Source organism: Siniperca chuatsi, linkage group LG23 (assembly GCF_020085105.1).
Source record: "Siniperca chuatsi isolate FFG_IHB_CAS linkage group LG23, ASM2008510v1, whole genome shotgun sequence".
NCBI lineage: Eukaryota > Metazoa > Chordata > Actinopteri > Centrarchiformes > Sinipercidae > Siniperca > Siniperca chuatsi.
Genome location: NC_058064.1, coordinates 14,127,955 through 14,145,696, shown reverse-complemented (window position 1 = coordinate 14,145,696; position 17,742 = coordinate 14,127,955). Strand labels below are relative to the sequence as shown.

General features: G+C 40.5%; 1 protein-coding gene across 6 annotated transcripts in view; it reads left to right on the top strand.

Moving 5' to 3' along the window:
• Positions 1-17,742, top strand: part of strip2 (striatin interacting protein 2) — a 31,314-nt gene that overhangs the window by 7,122 nt on the left and 6,450 nt on the right. For 3 of the 6 annotated variants that reach the window (XM_044185594.1, XM_044185598.1, XM_044185600.1), the window contains 15 exons: positions 1,550-1,678; positions 4,707-4,841; positions 5,266-5,386; positions 6,544-6,612; positions 8,679-8,785; positions 9,012-9,139; positions 9,334-9,522; positions 10,202-10,252; positions 13,711-13,943; positions 15,019-15,084; positions 15,167-15,230; positions 15,532-15,603; positions 15,856-15,930; positions 16,127-16,224; positions 16,990-17,116. In XM_044185594.1, the coding sequence (XP_044041529.1) occupies positions 1,550-1,678; positions 4,707-4,841; positions 5,266-5,386; positions 6,544-6,612; positions 8,679-8,785; positions 9,012-9,139; positions 9,334-9,522; positions 10,202-10,252; positions 13,711-13,943; positions 15,019-15,084; positions 15,167-15,230; positions 15,532-15,603; positions 15,856-15,930; positions 16,127-16,224; positions 16,990-17,116 (1,664 nt within the window). The remainder of the gene's footprint in view (positions 1-1,549; positions 1,679-4,706; positions 4,842-5,265; positions 5,387-6,543; positions 6,613-8,678; positions 8,786-9,011; positions 9,140-9,333; positions 9,523-10,201; positions 10,253-13,710; positions 13,944-15,018; positions 15,085-15,166; positions 15,231-15,531; positions 15,604-15,855; positions 15,931-16,126; positions 16,225-16,989; positions 17,117-17,742) is intronic. The other 3 variants (XM_044185597.1, XM_044185596.1, XM_044185599.1) reach the window with 3 other exon arrangements.

Here is a 17,742-nt window from a genome sequence, read left to right as displayed (position 1 = left end):
CTGGCCTGGTTACTTGCTTAAACCTGTCTGCACTATCTGTATTTTCAATAGCTTTTATCCAGTTCGCTTTTCATGTAAAACTGACAGAAAGACAGACAGCTAAAATTATGAATTGTTTTTTTGTGTGACACAAAATTTCACCCACAGAATTCCTGCAATAATACCTCTGTTTCTACTTAGCATACAGACTACAATGTGCTATTGATTGGCAAAAAAAATATTCTGCATGTGCATTCCTCAGGTTTTCTTCAGCTGTTTTATGTTACAATGTTATTCATAAAAACAAGACAATACGCTGACACACAACAAAGTCTTCTGGTCCTGACATGTTTTCCAGATATAGGACACATTGTATCACTATTTTATGAGTAATCATAAGCACTATGATTATACATTCAAAATTGTTCCAGCCTCTGTGTATCTGGTAACAGCTCCTCTGTAGAGCTTGGTTTATAGATGCCAAAAGATGCATACATGACAGAAGAACAGAATTCATCAATGCTGATAGATAGATGATTGTACTTTAGTACAATAGTTTAAGTGTATAATTTAGATTCCTCTCCTTTCCAGCACCAACTTTTTTTCTCAGAGCCAGGTGATGTGCAGAGAGAAACGTTGAACAACACTGATTTAAAGTCAAAATGATTGTCCTCCTGGTAGATGGCAAGCAGCAGCTGATTTGCCAAAAGTGTTAGTCACATTGGCAAACAGACAGACAGTCACAGCAGCATTCTAGCGACAGCACCTCAGGGTCAAGGAATGACAACTGCTCTCAGAACAGGAGGAGATGCACGGCAACGTGACGAATCGTTACTGTATGGAACAGATGAGATCACCACCGAGGAGACAGGAGCTCTTAGTTTGTCTGTTTTGTTTTTGTAGGGTATCGTTGTTGACCTGCAGGAGTTTCCCTGCGTCCTGTTTCTATTCTATTCAAACTGTTCTATTCCAACTCTTCTGTTCTATTCTAACTGTTCTGTTCTATTGTTACTGTTCTGTTCTATTCTAACTGTTCAATTCTGTTCTATTCTATTCTGTTCTAACTGTTCTATTCTATTCTATTGTTACTGTTTTGTTCTATTCTAACTGTTCAATTCTGTTCTATTCTATTCTGTTCTAACTGTTCTATTCTATTCTATTGTTACTGTTCTGTTCTATTCTAACTGTTCAATTCTGTTCTATTCTATTCTATTCTAACTGCTCTATTCTATTGTATTTTAACTGTTCTGTTCGATTCTATTCTGTTGTATTCCAATTGTTATATTCTATTCTATTTTATTTAGGGCTGCAACTAACCATTATTTTCATTATCAATAAATCTGTTGAATGTTTTTAAAAAGAAATTTGTTTAGAGTTTTCTCTATATAACGTCCAAAATTTGTGAAAAATACAAAGAAAAGCGGCAAATCAGAGTGATTAGAGTGTATGCTTGAAAAATGACTTAAATGGTTAATGGATTAGCAAAATAGTTGCTGATTAATTGTCTGTCTATCAACTAACCGATTCATTGTTTTAGCTCTAATTCTATTGTGTTGTTTTCTGTCCACAGAGCTCTACAGTTACACAGAGGAGCCAGAGTTTGCCCTGAACAGAGACTACTTTGAGGAGGACTTCAGGAGCCATGGTACTTTGCACATCCCTTTATGTGTAGGATACCGGGTGTGTCGTTCAGCTCAATGTCAGTGGCTCACAAGAAGAGAGAGTAAAAACTGAGCTGTCTGCAGTGTGTTTGTTTGAGAGACAAAATGGGGTCACAAGTACTCACACTCTGCCAAGACCATGTTTTGCTGTGCCATATCAAACACACAGAAGTCTACAGCCAGTAGACTGGAGCTGCTGCCTTTTATTGCTGTTTATCACAGAGACCTTGATGGCTCCTCCAACAGTGTGACTGCTGTTGACTGACTGTGTAGCTCTAAATGTCCCTGTTGGCTCCAGTATAGTGCTTGATAACAGTGTCCATAAGTAAGATGATGAAGGTTAACTAAACAAAATGTTCACAACACAGTACACACGATAAAATGTGTGTTGAAGGGAAATTAATAAATAGATAAAGCAAAGGCGTATTCACTTTACAGCGGTCAGTGTTGGTCGGCTCAGGATTTACCACTCAGGACCTCCAGCTGGCGCTCTAATGTTACTGAATGGCTAATGTTGCTAGCAGTAGATCACTATGTTTTAGAGACTCAAATAGGTAGCTGCATCTGAATGCGGATTTTTATTTATTTTTGTTTAATTAATTTTTTGTCCATCTTTCAGTGCAAGCAGTGGTCAATCAGCAGTGTTTGGTTGCGCCAGAGCCGTCACAATGCACCACACACACATTAATGGCGAGACAGTTTTTCTGCGATAATGGATTTGGACTTCAACTTACATTTCTGTAATTTTTCCTTCCACTGAAAAATTCCCACAAAGTCGAATTATTTTCCCAGGATTACAAAATTGTTATTTTACAAATTTGACAGTGATTATGAAACCATTTCCCCTCTCCAGCCCGCATTTCTCAACTTCACACTAAAAGCAGTAAAAGGAATGTGTTAAAACTCAGCTGAGCTCAGTTTGCTCTCCTCTGAAGTGCAACACAAGCCAGCCTGGCTCTTCAGTGTGCTGCTGTGGTTTTTTAAGCCGACCTGTGTGAGGCGAGGGTGACCGGCACATCAAAGCCCTGCTCTTTTAAGCTGTTCAAAGAATGAATGTCCCCACAGATGCAGATGGGAGGGCCCATCCTAACCATGTGATTGTGATTGTTTAGTTACAAAGAACAAAGCAGCTTTTCCAACATGAATTATTGCCAGTCATCATGCTTAAATACAATGTTTCTTTACCTGATATTTAGAATCATAGTCATGTCTTGTGTAGAAATTTATTTTACACAGTTTTCATGCTTTTGTCTGAATATTTGCTGATTTGCTGTAATCTTCCTCTATTTGGTACATTCAGCTGCAACAGAGGCAGGTTTTTGGTGATGATGATGTCTAACATACCACAAAGATCACTCTGAGAACAAGCAACAGGGTATAAAGCTCTCAAGTCAAAGAGGCACACATTGTAGACAAAAGAGCATCTTTCCATTTGGTCTAGAAAAAGAGCGAGACGAGCTTCGTCCTCTTTATCTGTCACCTCCCCAAGCTGAGTTGTAATGAATAGTGGGATTAGATGAGAGCTTCCCTGGCTGCTGTTTTAGAGAGATAGAGCACAGAGCTGCCTTTTTGCATCACTGTCTTTTCATTCGTGTGTGTGTGTGTAGCCTGTTTGGGTGTGTGTTCGGTGAAGCACTGTATGTTAGTTGTCAGATGATGGTTTTCCTGTTTGACTTGTGTTCTTTGTGTGTGTGCTCATCAATGTTTTCCACCACTACCCAGAAATTCCAGTCACTCGCCTAAATAATTTGTGATTATCACGACATGTCTAATTTAAACTCTTCACTAAAGAATAGGACGTTTTTTGGGGACAGTGAGGCATTTTTGTTTTCCTGACTTGAGTAGACAGTACGCTGCTTAAAACCTGTGTAATCAAATGAATAGTCTAAGAATAGAGCACTTACACTGTGGAAAAAAGATAGGCTTGAATCCTTGCCAGAATAGGCATGCATTTCTTTTAATGCTGTATTTTTTGTAGTAGTTTGAGATTTTTTTACTTTGTCAGACTTAGTTTATGGTAGTGTTTATAATCTTGCTTTTTTGTGTATCTACTGTATGTACTTCTGCTTTCTCCTCATGACGCCACTCTGTTAATTACTGCTCTGTTTGCTTCAACACTCTCTAGCTTTCAGCTAGTGGAAAGTTGTCTTTATGCATGAGGTATTCAATAACATCACAGTACATGATACACTATGGTGTAAATAATGTATTAAAACCAATTGATAATGAGTCAGATAACTACAGTAAGCTAACAAGTATGCTAATACAGTAAGCTAAGAAGTATAACTATAGTAAGCCAACTGTATGATAACTACAGTAAGCTAACAAGTATAATAACTACAGTAAGCTAATAAGTATAATAATACAGTATGCTAAGATAACAAGTGTTATTGATAGAAAAGAGAAAATGTACAGGTGGTCAAACTGGCCCTAAATTACACAATTGTATGTTCTGTATTCTTGTCATCAACTTCATCATATACAACAAAAAATTTTAAGCAGTTACGATAATGAAAGCATGTACTGGTGGGTAAGTGGTCAAAGCGGGACTATGTAGCTAACCTTTGAGAGTTCAATACACTCAGGGGTTTTGCTGCTATAGACTTACTTGGTCTGGTTTGACCAGCTTATCGTGGCTAGAGTGACCGCTGACTCTCCAAACTCTTTATAACTCTCCACTCATGCTACTGTTAGAGTGGCTTAGCATTTTAGCTACACCTCTAGCTGGTACACCTCTATTTAAAATTTAGCTACACAGCTAAACAGAAGTTTAGTATTTAGCATTATCCCCATAACTGCCATGGTTCAGTCGCTTTAAGACACAAACCGTATCACCATTCTGACCGGGGAATCGAACCTCTCTCTCTCTCTCTCTCTCTCTCTCTCATGTTTCGTGTCTGTCTCTACACTGTCAACTTTTAATGAAGAAAAAATGCCAACAAATACACACTGTGGACACATGTTCTAGTAGCCTACACTGAATTGTCCAAGGCAGAGGGAAAAGATACTGAAAAAAGTGCTTCTGAAAATAACCTTGTGCACTGTGTTGTCGTGTCCTTCCTGCAGCTCGAGGCAGGAGGTGGATTGAGCTGACGGTGGAGGAGCAGAGGGCGTATGTGATGAGGCTGCTGGATGCGCTGGAGGTGACGGACAGAGACAAGAGGCTGAAGGTGGCCAGGGCCATCCTTTACCTGGCTCAGGGTGCGTAGGCCCAGTACATTACAACTAGCAATAGGCCTTCTTCACAGCAGACATTTTGTCTTGTTATCGGTGTTACTAATATAAATAACGATGGCTCTGTTCTACTGCAGTGTCCTAGTAAGCTGTGACAGTTTGCCAGCATGCACAGTACCAGAACTAAATGAAATTCAGCCATCATTCATTTTAGTATTTCCACCTGCACTTATGTAAAATTGTAAAATATATAACTAATGTATACTAGTGCGAGGAATAACACATTTCACATTTAGTGTAATGTATAATTTATATAGTGTCAAATACCTATTCTGTGACGAAGAGAATATATGTTAAAACAAAGTAAAGTGCAAACTAATTGAAACATGAAAAATAGCACACAAAAAAATCTAAACATACCTCTTGTGCACCGGTTTTCCCCACACCCCAGGAGTGTTTGATGAGTGTGACACAGAGGTGGATGTGCTCCACTGGTCCAGACACAATGTCTTCCTGCTCTACGACATGGGCATCTTCACGGCATTGCTGGAGCTTCTTAGCATGGAGATAGAGTGAGTAGGACACACTGAATATTCTGGGGATGAATGAGTCATTAAAAACTTTTCTTTACTTTTAATAGATAAAAAACATCAAAACGACTTCTTCTTTGATACAAAGAATAATTCTACAATGTCACTTTCACCCTGGATTTGCTTGATAAGACAACACACAAGCTGCTGCTAATGTATTTACAATAGAGGGTAAAAGAAAGGGATACGAAGGGCAAGCACGCCAGAGAAATAGACGGGTCAGTCAACCCCTCAGAGAGGTGCAAAATAGTTCCGCATATCTTTTTTTAAATTTGTTTCCTCTTGGGGGGGGCTGCAGCAATAAAGGGAGGGAGGGGGCAGTACAGGGTAAAATTGCTGTTATGTTTCTCAGATAAAGGACATCTTTACCCTGAAATTTGGACGTCCTTCACAAGCAGCAGGTTGGCTTGATGGTTGTCATGTTACTGAAAGGTCATAGGTTCAAACCCTGAAAGAGTCAATGTTTCTTTCTTGCATACAAGATCATAATTGTCTTAGAATCTTCCCATGTTTGAAGCTGTGGTCCCCCCAGCATGTCCACATGTTCCCTCCCAAATCCTCCATCTCCTCTGTACGGTAAGAGGCGAGAGAGAGAGAGAGAGAGAGAGAGAGAGAGAGAGAGAGAGAGAGAGAGAGAGAGAGAGAGAGAGAGAGAGAGAGAGAGAGAGAGAGAGAGAGAGAGAGAGAGGAATACAGGAAACACATTGTCTGTGATGCGCACTTCAAACCCTCCGATGAGGACACGGTGCGGCACCGTCTCCTTCAAGTCAGCTTTGTTACTGCTGGTGTCAGCCTTGGTTGGGATCCAGCGCTTCTTTGTTGTTACATAAGCTGCTCTGAGGCATCATGGCACAGGCTGGCCTATCACCATGCTGCCTAGCAAAGCAGTGTAAGCAAGCCAATGAGGCAAACACACACATGGTGTTTTGCAGGTCATGGCTGGTTATACAAAAAGCATGAAAAAGGCATCACATTAGAAACAAGAATCATTATGCCCTTATCCTCTATATCTTGGTCATGTAGATTTTTGTATTCTCAGCTGTGTTTTATTTGATTGTATGAATGCACAGGCTGGCTCCTCTTTTTCATATAAGCCACTAAAATGATTCACTTATTTACTTGTGTGTTTGTGTCTGCAGTAACAACCAGGCGTGCAGCAGTGCAGTGAGGAAGCCTGCCATCTCTCTTGCAGACAGCACAGAGCTCAGGTAAGCACAGCACAGCACTCACAGCCCACTCCACATTCTTCTCACCTCACACAAAAAGGAATAAGTAATGTCCAAAATTATTTTCCAACTCTTCACTTGTACAGTGCATCTGGAAAGTATTCACAGCGCTTCACTTTTTCCACATTTTGTTATGTTACAGCCTTATTCAAAAATGGATTAAATTCATTATTTTCCTCAAAATTCTACAAACAATACCCCATAATGACACCGTGAAAGAAGTTTGTTTGAAATCTTTGCAAAATAATTAAAAATAAAAAACGAAAAAAATCACATGTACATAAGTATTCACAGCCTTTGCTCAATACTTTGTTGAAGCACCTTTGGCACCAATTACAGCCTCAACTCTTTTTGAGTATGATGCTACAAGCTTGGCACACCTATTTTTGGGCAGTTTCTCCCATTCTTCTTTGCAGGACCTCTCAAGCTCCATCAGGTTGGATGGGGAGCGTCGGTGCACAGCCATTTTCAGATCTCTCCAGAGATGTTCAATCGGGTTCAATCTGGGCTCTGGCTGGGCCACTTGAGGACATTCACAGAGTTGTCCCGTAGCCTTTGTTATCTTGGCTGTGTGCTTAGGGTCGTTGTCCTGTTGGAAGATGAACCTTCGCCCCAGTCTGAGGTCCAGAGCGCTCTGGAGCAGGTTTTCATCAAGGATGTCTCTGTACATTCTGCTGCATTCATCTTTCCCTCAATCCTGACTAGTCTCCCAGTTCCTGCCACTGAAGAACATCCCCACAGCATGATGCTGCCACCACCATGCTTCACTGTAGGGATGGTGTTGTCCAGGTGATGTCCATTTCATCCATTTCTTCCATTTACGGATGATGGAGGCCACTGTGCTCATTGGGACCTTCAATGCTGCAAAAGTTTTTCTGTAACCTTTCCCAGATGTGTGCCTCAATACAATCCTGTCTCAGAGGTCTACAGACAATTCCTTGGACTTCATGGCTTGGTTTGTGCTGTGATATGCACTGTGAACTGTGGGACCTTATATAAACAGGAGTGTGCCTTTCCAAATCATGTCCAATGACAGGTCGACTCCAATCAAGTTGTAGAAACATCTCAAGTATGATCAGTGGAAACAGGATGCACTTGAGCTCAATTTTGAGTGTCATGACAAAGGCTGTGAATACTTATGTACATGTGATTTTTTGTTTTATTTTTTATTTTTAATAAATTTGCAAAGATTTCAAACAAACTTCTTTCACAGTGTCATTATGGGGTATTGTTTGTAGAATTTTGAGGAAAATAATGAATTTAATCCATTTTGGAATAAGGCTGTAACATAACAAAATTTGGAAAAAGTGAAGCGCTGTGAGTACTTTCTCTCAACATTTTTCAATTCACCTCAGTGTTTCTCACGCTTAACTTGCTGTCATCCGGCCACAAGCACACATATTTATGCACACACACCTAATCTGCAAAATTTTATTATACTCTTTGTCCCTGTCCCTCACATTCATTTTCATTCTCTGCTTCTGCTTAATGGAATGGATTTTTTTTTTGGAACAAAATAGGCTGAACACCCCTCTACACACACACACACACATATACACACTTGTCTCTTCACACATACACAGAGCTCCGTCTGTGCATTTCCCAGTTGAACACTTACAAATAATTACAGGCTAGAGGAGTAGATTTGCACCTAATTACTGCTACAAAATTGAAAACCATTATAGTTTTTTTTTTTTTTTTTTTTTTTAAACAGTGAGAGGCTTTGTTGAGTAAACAAAGCATTTAATGCACAAAACACCGCCTGGCTTACATCAGGTAATTGTGAATGGATGGTGCATTATCATGGTACAGCACAGAAATAATTTCCTCTCATACTTATATGTACAAGCAGATTGCATAAAACCCTCCTCTGCTTCTTGCACTTACCTTTCATTGTTACTCATCATTTCCTCCATCGTATTATTGTCTCTTGTACTTAAGGCCCATTATTATAGTTTTAGGCACCGGTTAAATGCCTACCCCACACACACACACCCTCACATATGGTCAAGCACTCAGGATGACCTGTGTGTTTCTTTTCCTTGCAGAGTGCTACTGAGTATCATGTACCTGATGGTGGAGACCATTAGAGTTCAAACAGAGGACGACAGACCTGAGTGGAGAGCAGCCAGAGAGGCCTTCAAGAATGAGCTAGGTGTGTGTGTGTGTGTAGAACAAATACAGGGCACCTTTGCTGAAATATGTATGATTGCAATTGTAGTACTTTTATAAATGTATATTCCTGTATGTACTTGAACAAAATGCTGCTTCATGGCCATCACAGTTTCTCGAAAGCACAGTTTCTCTATGTATTAATGGGTGCTTTCATATATCCATATATCCAAACCAAAAACACTGGCGTTTGATCTTTGACCCCTCAGGTTCACCTCTGTACAATGGAGAGCCCTTCGCCCTGCTCCTCTTCACCATGGTGACCAAGTTCTGCAGCATGAATGCCCCACACTTCCCCATGAAGAAAGTACTACTGCTGCTCTGGAAGACAATACTGGTAAGTACATTAACAAGAGTTTTGCATGTTTTTTCCCCCACAAACTGCACATATTTATAATGTTTTGAATGGCTTCAAAGCTTCTACAGAATTAATTGTTGGCTGATGAAGAAACATCCACCTGCTCCTCCTGACTCTCCTTTACTGTACAAGCCTGTGAATCACTGTTTCTGTCTCCTATCCTTATCTTGCAGTTCACCTTGGGGGGTTTCGAGGAGCTCCAGGAAATGAAGGTGCGGGGCCGGGAGCGTCTGAACCTGCCCCCGCTGCCCGAGGACAGCATCAAGGTGGTCAGGGCCATGAGAGCAGCCTCGCCCCCGGCCTCTGCCATGGAGCTCATTGAACAACAGCAGCAGCAGAAGAGAGGCCGCCGCAGCCGCAGGGTACAACCCCAACACACACACACACACACACACACACACACACACACACACACATAATAAAAAAGTCACACATTATATTTGACTCCCTATTTGATTGCTCACATACAAGTGCTTCTCTTCAAAGTCACACACAAACATTTCACTTCAAATACACATTTTATTTCAAAGTATTTAGACAAGGGGACATAAACAACATTTTAATATGCATTCATTGAAAACTACATGTAGCCAAAAACAAGAAGTGCAAATCATCTGTAAGGTAGATACCGCACACCTACCAGTGCAGTTTCACACATAGTCCCAGTGTTGTGCCAGCTGTTTATCTAGCTCAGTAACACAGAAGGGAAAAGTGTGTTTGGTACCTTTTAACCCTACGGTATAACTGAACTGTACATGGCATTATAAATGCAACCTCAGACTAATGTTTCCATTATTTGCCTTTTTATTGTTGATCCTATAGAAATCCTTCTGTAACCCACCCTCTAGCTCTTTGCTGGGTCAGGTTTTCCAAAAGTTCTTTAGTGCCAACATCACTGCTTCTCTGTTGTAAGTCAGCGATGCCAGAGATGAAATTGGTGCTGGGACGGCTTTGAGAATTCCAGGCCCGTTGTTTTTAGTAGAGCTTTGACTGGACAGGCTCTCTGGTTTCTCATTGCCCCTCTTCCTTGTGTTCCCACAGAGTGCCTTTGTTGATAGCTTGGAAGGAGACAGTCCCTTTCCCAAGAAGCAGGTCTTTACCCACAAATTCCCTCTTTTCCTTTTGCATTTACTCTCTGCATTGAGCTGGACTTTTAGCATTCCTCTCCCACATCCCCGCCACCTCCTTTTCTCTTTCTTCTTTTCTCCTCCTGTCATTTAACATCAGCCAATCATGCTGGGATGCACCAAAACTGAGAAATCAATATTTTACATGTCAGAAATTTTACCCTTTCGCACACTGAAACATTTAAAATTATTCTGGAAAGGAAGTCAAATTACACTGTATGTAAAGCATGTTGTCTAGACTACTGGACTACATCTATATTGTTTTATGAAAGAATTTAATCAGAAACCCAAAGTGTAATGCTCCAAGTGGTTTCGGTGCAATCCTACTCTCTGCCTCATTTCCAATACTCAAAGGAACAGTTAGACATTTGAGAAATACACGTATTCACATTTTTGCTGAGAGTTAGATGAGAATATAGATACCACTTTTGTGTCTGAATGCTAAATATGAGGCTACAGCCAGCAGCCGGTTAGCTTAGCTTAGCATAAAGACTGAAAACGGGGAAACAGCAAAAATCTGCCTAGCAACACCTCCTAAGTATAAAAGTGTAAAAACAACAGTTTGTGATTTTACAGGCATCTACGTGCTGGAACTAGTTCTTGTCCGGGGCAGCGACTTCCTGAAGTCTCCGCTGGTTGCCTGGCAACATCACATTGTCAACAAGACTTAAATCTACCTTAGCGTACAGACACAAGACTGGTATAGATCTTCTCATCTAACTCTCTCTCAAGAAAAAAGCGAATAACCGCTTTTCCCAAAATGTCAAACTATTTCTTTAGTTTAATCATCGCCACCTGCATGCTTTCTTCAATTTAGTTTTTCCTTTTCTTTTGTCTCTCCTATTTTTCTCCCTTTACTTCTGCTTCTCCTCCTTACATGTTTATCTCTCATCCATACATGCCTCATTCCTCCATACCCCCTTGACACTTTTTAAAAACCTTATTTCCATCTTCCTTATGTCCTTAATTCTTCCTACTGTTTTCCACTTGTTCCGTTTCCTTTCTTTTTCCTCCTTTTTTCTATTCCTTCTCTTTCTATTCTCTTTGTCTTGTTTTTATCCTCCTGCTCCTCATCTTCCTCCCTGTCCTCCCACTCTACTTTCCTCATTCCTTCCTATGCTTATTCCTCCATTTCCATCTCCTTCTCCTTCCTCGCCATCCACTAACACCTCATACTGTCCCTTGTGTCTTCTACTCACCCTATTTCTTTCTCCTCTTCCTCCTCCTTCTCCTCCTCCTCCTCTGTCGCCTGCTCAGTACGGGGGGGGGGATTTGAGAGACAGGGCTGACTTGCTGGCTGTTGTCATTGGTGCTGGAGCGGTCACTATCCACTGTCCCATAAAGACAGTCACTTCAGACATCAACTGTAGTAGCATCCCCCTGTAGTTTTCATCACATTGCTACCAGGTTTGGCCTCAAAAATCACCTTGCACTGTAGACTCTGGACTAGGGGTCAATGTCCTGAAAATGCATTCATTGAGGAGGGGAATTGAGATCGTCATGAACATATTCTCTCTTCTATAGGTGTTGCATTTGGTTTTTAGTTGATCTCGCTCTTAAATGGATGTCATTGAAAGCAGTTGTCCCCTAACCCTGGTAGACAAACACTAGCTTTACCTCCCACATAGCAGTGAATGGCTTCTCCATAGAGAATGGCTCACAACATGGTTTCACCTCTTCCTCCCTCCCTCCTCCCCACCATGCACTCACTATACTCCTCACTTAGTCCAGCGTTAGTACTACCACTGGCGCACCATACATCGACTGCACTAGCACAACTAATGTCCAGAATGCTGACTCATGCCTGATGCTTGCACTATTGCCACAGTCATTCATCAGAGACATTGTTTGAACTCAGATGCTGTATGTGTGTGTATGCAAATGTGTGTTGCGCACTTGAACTGAAATGGGTTTGTTTGTAGATAAGCGCTCAGTATAAAGTCTTACCTTTTTGGGCCTTGCTTGCATTTTCCTGTATTTTTTAAAGTGCAGATGTGTGGTAAGTTCAATCAGAAATGTTGCTTGTGGTTGCTGTTGTCCTTTTCCTGCCACTTTGAGAAAATGTCACATTGATTTTAGTTGCCTTTTCAGAGTTTTGGTAATTCTAAGGTTTTCAACATGAAAACACAAGTTTTTACAAGAAAAGAATTAAAAGAATTGGGAAATATGCTTATTAAACAAATGAGATATAACGTATTACTTACTTACGTAAGATTTAGAGGAGGTGGTAGGTGGATTTTTTCTTTATCTTAGGGAGAAACAGCTAGCCTGGCTCTGTCCAGTTTCCAGTTTTTATGCTAAGCTAAACGTCTCCTGGCTGTAGCTTCATATTTAACGGACAAATATGAGATTGGTATCGATTTTCTCATCTCACTCTCTGCAAAAAGAGAATAAGCATATTTCCCAAAATGTTGAACCATTTAAAAAAAAAAAAAAAAGATAATATCATTGTTGTGTGTACCAGTCCTTTAGGATACATTCATACTGTGACACTTAATGCTTAATTTTAATATTCCCTATCATTATTATTATTTGTTAGGCTGCTCACAGTATGTTTTCAATGTGGCCAATATCTGATACACCAGAAATAACTCTATCAGCAACTTTCTGTAATGCTTTGTCTGCAAGAAACGCACCTTATCTGTTCCTCTTAGACTAAAGCTGCAGTATGAATGTAGCCTATTGTGTCTGTGTACTGGGCAATTTGGAGATATCAAATCCTGCTGTGTATATAATGCTTTGCAAAATAAATGGGAAAAATGCAAACTAGATGTAGACACCAGTATATTGGGCATCTCATTGGCATTGGCAACTCAAAATGAAATCGATAGTCTCCTTTAACTTGATCTCTTCAAAATAAAAGACATGAAATGTATTTGTACTGAAGTATCAGGCTAGTGAGGTTTAACCCATAGAGTTTTCCTCTTTTGTTTCCCCTTTAAATTGTTGACATAATTTTATTCCACACTATTTGACAGTATCACACAGCATATATTCTGTATCAGCTTGTCCCAGCTCTTAATAGAAGTGAAATATTTTAACTCAAGACTTCATGTTTTTTATGGCTGCACCTTTCCATCAAATCTAGATGTCTTGTGCATCATTTTATACACATTTTTCCAAAATTTTGTGACATATTTGGTATTTTTGGAAACCTTGGGATATCCACTAGAATTTAAAATAAAGTGGGTCTGAACAATGTTTGGCTGCACAGCATGCATTTGCTTGTTAAGGGGTCAAAGGTAATATATACGCTATCAGGTAAAGTTTATGTGGTGGATTTTTGCAGTTCTACCACTGGAATTTACAACATTTTAAAGATGGTATGGGCTAATTACTCCTCGGTGTGTGTTTATAAGTTATGTGACTCTTGACATAACCAGTCCTCCCCAGTGCAGTTGACCACCTGTCTTTCCCTCCCAGCCCCTGGTTAAGCAAGACAGCCTGGACACGTACAACGAGCGGGACCCCTTCAAGAACGACGACGCCCGAGACGAGGAGGAGGACCCCGAGGACACAGACAGCGGCATCGAGGGCGAGGTGGACCCCTTGGACCGTGATGTCATCATCCAGCCGCCGCCTCCTCCACCTCCCCTCAGACCGCCCACAGAAAGGGTCAACTTCCCCAAGGGCCTTCCCTGGGCCCCTAAAGTCAGGTTAATTGCACAGTTTTCATTTCTGCTTTAGTTTTTAACAGCACTCCAGAGTTTGAAATAAACACCCATTAACTGTAAAATACTGCTAAAAGCTATTTGGACTTTCTATAGTGTTAACAAGCAGCCGTTATATGCGTTCTCAAAGTGCTTTAAAGTGCCCTCTTACAGTTTTGATTCTGCCCTACTTCACGATAAACTACACTGATTATGTCCATACACAATCCTGAAAGTCAGAAAGGAAGTGTTAACACAGATCCTGCACACAAAATGTCATTAAAAGCAGCTTAAGTGAGCCCTTTCTATGAAAAATAATACTGATACTCTGATGCTGATCCTGATTACTTTATCTTCAAAAAATTATTTTTTTATTAGTTTAAACGCACTTAGCTCTTATTCCACCATATAAAACCTCTAAATGATGGCTGGCTACCTGCCATTTTGACCACTAGAGTAGAAAAAACTTCCCACCCACAGCCAGGACTTAACACCATTTAGCTGGCAGCTGGTGTCAGTTTCCCACCATGACTCTGTGCCACTGTTGGAGGAGTTAAAACAAATTTAGAAAACTCTCTCTGTTTTCTCTCCTCACTATCATCTAGCAATATGCTCTCCATCTGTCTATTCCAGACAGTAGCATGTGTGTATTCCCAGGGTGCTGCCTCTGCTTTGGGGACATGAATAATGCATCTGAGAGAGGACACAAACACTTTATAGCACTGCGTTAATCATGCATTAACTATCAGAAAACCTATATTCTGTCTATCCTTTAGTGAACCTTATCATTAAGTGTGTTTACGTCTATGTCTTTGGATCAGAATGCTGCAACATACAGGGCTGATTAAGTAGGAGGCTCTGAACCCTTCACACAGAGAGCAGCACACGGTGTGACTGATGAGATTTGAGAAAGCTAATGCAGTGTGCTGTGCTCTTGTGCTTGTTTGTGTGGGTGTGCGCACACATGTGACTGTTCCCTTGAAAAATGGCTGTTTAGTTGCTTGTTCATATGCAGAACTGTGGCAGCAGGTGTTCTCAAATGAATCCAAAATCTGACTGCCGCCTGTCTGTGTGTGTACAGGGAGAAAGACATCGAGCACTTCCTTGAGACCAGTAGAAACAAGTTCATCGGTTTTACTCTGGGAAAGTAGGTATTTCATCAGACAATAAAATATCCTTTAATCTTTTTCCTCTTTCAGTCTGGTGTATTGATGTTTGTTGTTTTGTAGTGACATAGAGACCCTGGTGGGCTTGCCCCGACCCATCCATGAGAGCGTCAAGACTCTTAAACAGGTGAGTGGGGACATCTCATTCTCTCTGTATTTCTCACTCTTTTTTCAACGATTCAGTCACTAATACACAGATTTACATTTCCAAATGTCCTTCTCCTTCTTCTCCTTTTGCTCATTATGGCCGGAGTGTTTCCCAATCAATACCCCCTCGCTGCTGAATTCCCTGACATTGACATCCCGCTTAAAAATCCATACTTCCTGTTTAAACAAACCGAGAAGTGTAGTTACACAGAGGAATACCCCTCTGGGTGTCAGTTAGCAATGCTAATTAACACTTCTTCTCACTTTCTTCTCTTCTCCAGCACAAATATGTGTCCATCGCTGAAGTACAGATGAAAAGGGAGGAGGAGCTCCAACAGTGTCCACTGACTCTGGTCAGTAATGTCACCATGACATTTTTGTAATTTTCTCAATCATGCCACTGTAATGTGACAGCCATGTTAATCTAGTTTCATTTTTTTTTATGTTTTTGAAGTCACATGAAAAGATAAACTGAATATTTAATGTGGTGAATTTCTAATCAAGCTACAAACAAGGCTGTGTTCTTGGTTCCTGAAATGTGAGTGTTGAATTTGTACAGTATACCGTTCGTGTGTATGATTTTCTGTGTGTGTTGTGTTGTGTAGGGTGAGGAGGAGGTGGAGGAGACACCAGCAGAGATGCTTTACCTGGGCATGCTTCCTAACCTCTCCCAGTACGTGGTGAGTGGCTCATAATGTGTTTTTGTTTGGCTTAAAATTTTGTAGCTAAACAATTAAGTGAACACACACTTGTCACTGTCATTGCCATGCATTCTTAGCAGCAATCTTATATCATCCAAAACACATTTTACCTGTTACACAACAAAATATAGATCTCAAACAGGTCCCAGGCCTAATAGTTTGTTACCTGTGTCAGATTGCCCTCCTGAAGCTGCTGCTGGCTGCAGCTCCAACCTCCAAAGCCAAAACTGACTCCATTAACATCTTGGCTGATGTGCTCCCCGAGGAGATGCCGTAAGTACTGTAGAAGGACTGCTGCAGTTTGACTATTTTAATCTTTTTCTAATGGTGCTGTCTTTTTATGCATCTGCAGACATCTAGACATCCACATTTAGATCCAGCTGTTGAAGATTAAATATGCTTGTATGTTGTCAAATTTCACCACCATTTACAACCGATGTTTGTTGAGCAGTAATTTATTAATAAAAGGATGTAAAGTGAACTCTCGGAGGAGTACCATCTTCACACTTCACACAAATTTTCGCATAATTCCTGCAATTTAGGGATAACCAGGCAAATTTTCTTTTTTATCTTTTTCTATTTATCAGCAAGGAGAGTCTACTTTTTCTTTCATTTCTGGGCTGATGGAATACTATTTAAAAAATACACTTATTCTGGGTTGTGTTTGGTCTGCAGTATGGCCTAGTTTTAGACCAGTGAGCTGAAAGACAGTTTCCCTGACAGAATAAAAACCATCCAACTCAAAAAAAATCGAACCCTGTCTTGACATTTTCATGGCTGAAATCTGTACTTTTTCTGCTTGGTTTGATGCTGTGCATTTAGCCTGCCAGTTCTAGCTGGAAAAACCTCAGATGCATCATCAACAGACTAATCAGAATATCTGTTTGTTTTCAAAAGAGTGAGAGTGAACAGTCTGTCTCTTAATGGTTGTTTTTCTTTTATTGAGACAAAGCTGTATTATTATTAGAGACCTGAAGGCCTTACAGTTTGTGTGTGTGTGTGTGTGGGTGTGGGTGTGTGTGTGTGTTTGTCCTCCAGTATCACAGTCCTTCAGAGCATGAAGCTGGGAATTGATGTGAACCGTCACAAGGAAATCATCGTCAAGGCCATTTCTGCTCTGCTCCTGCTGCTTCTCAAACACTTCAAACTCAACCATATTTATCAGGTTACACACACACACACACGCACACCTCCAGTCCTCCCTTCTACAGGCATCTTACTAAGATCTTTCTTTCCTCTTACATTATACTCTTTATCCATCACCCCCAACCCACACACACAGTTGGTCTGTTCATCTCAATGAAGACAGAAAACAGATTGAAAGAGAGCATCTGGTCTAAAGTCTGCTCTTTATTAAAAAAGAGTATTCGGCCCCATTTCAAGTGCTTATATCTTGTTTTATTTCCGCTATGAGTCGTACTTGGGCTCAGTGGGATGGGGATATTTTCTGTTGCTAGGAAGGGACATTCCTTCACACCCGTTTAATTGGCTGTGTTGTAGAGTTAGAGTGGTAGTGCCCCCTGCTGCCACAAAAGCAGATTACAGGCAGACACATTAGCAGAAGGCAGCTGCAGTGGGAAGTCAAATCGATTAGTCTTGTACATTATTTGACAACCAAATAAACACTGTATTATAAGAACTGCTTTTAAGGATACATTTATTAGACAAAGCCTTAATGAACTTCATTGAAGAATCATTATATACAGAAAACGGGGTGAAATATAGCATGTTTTAAACAGCCACAGTCAATAAAATACTGAAATATAAGCTTATGATAGATTCAGCAGCACA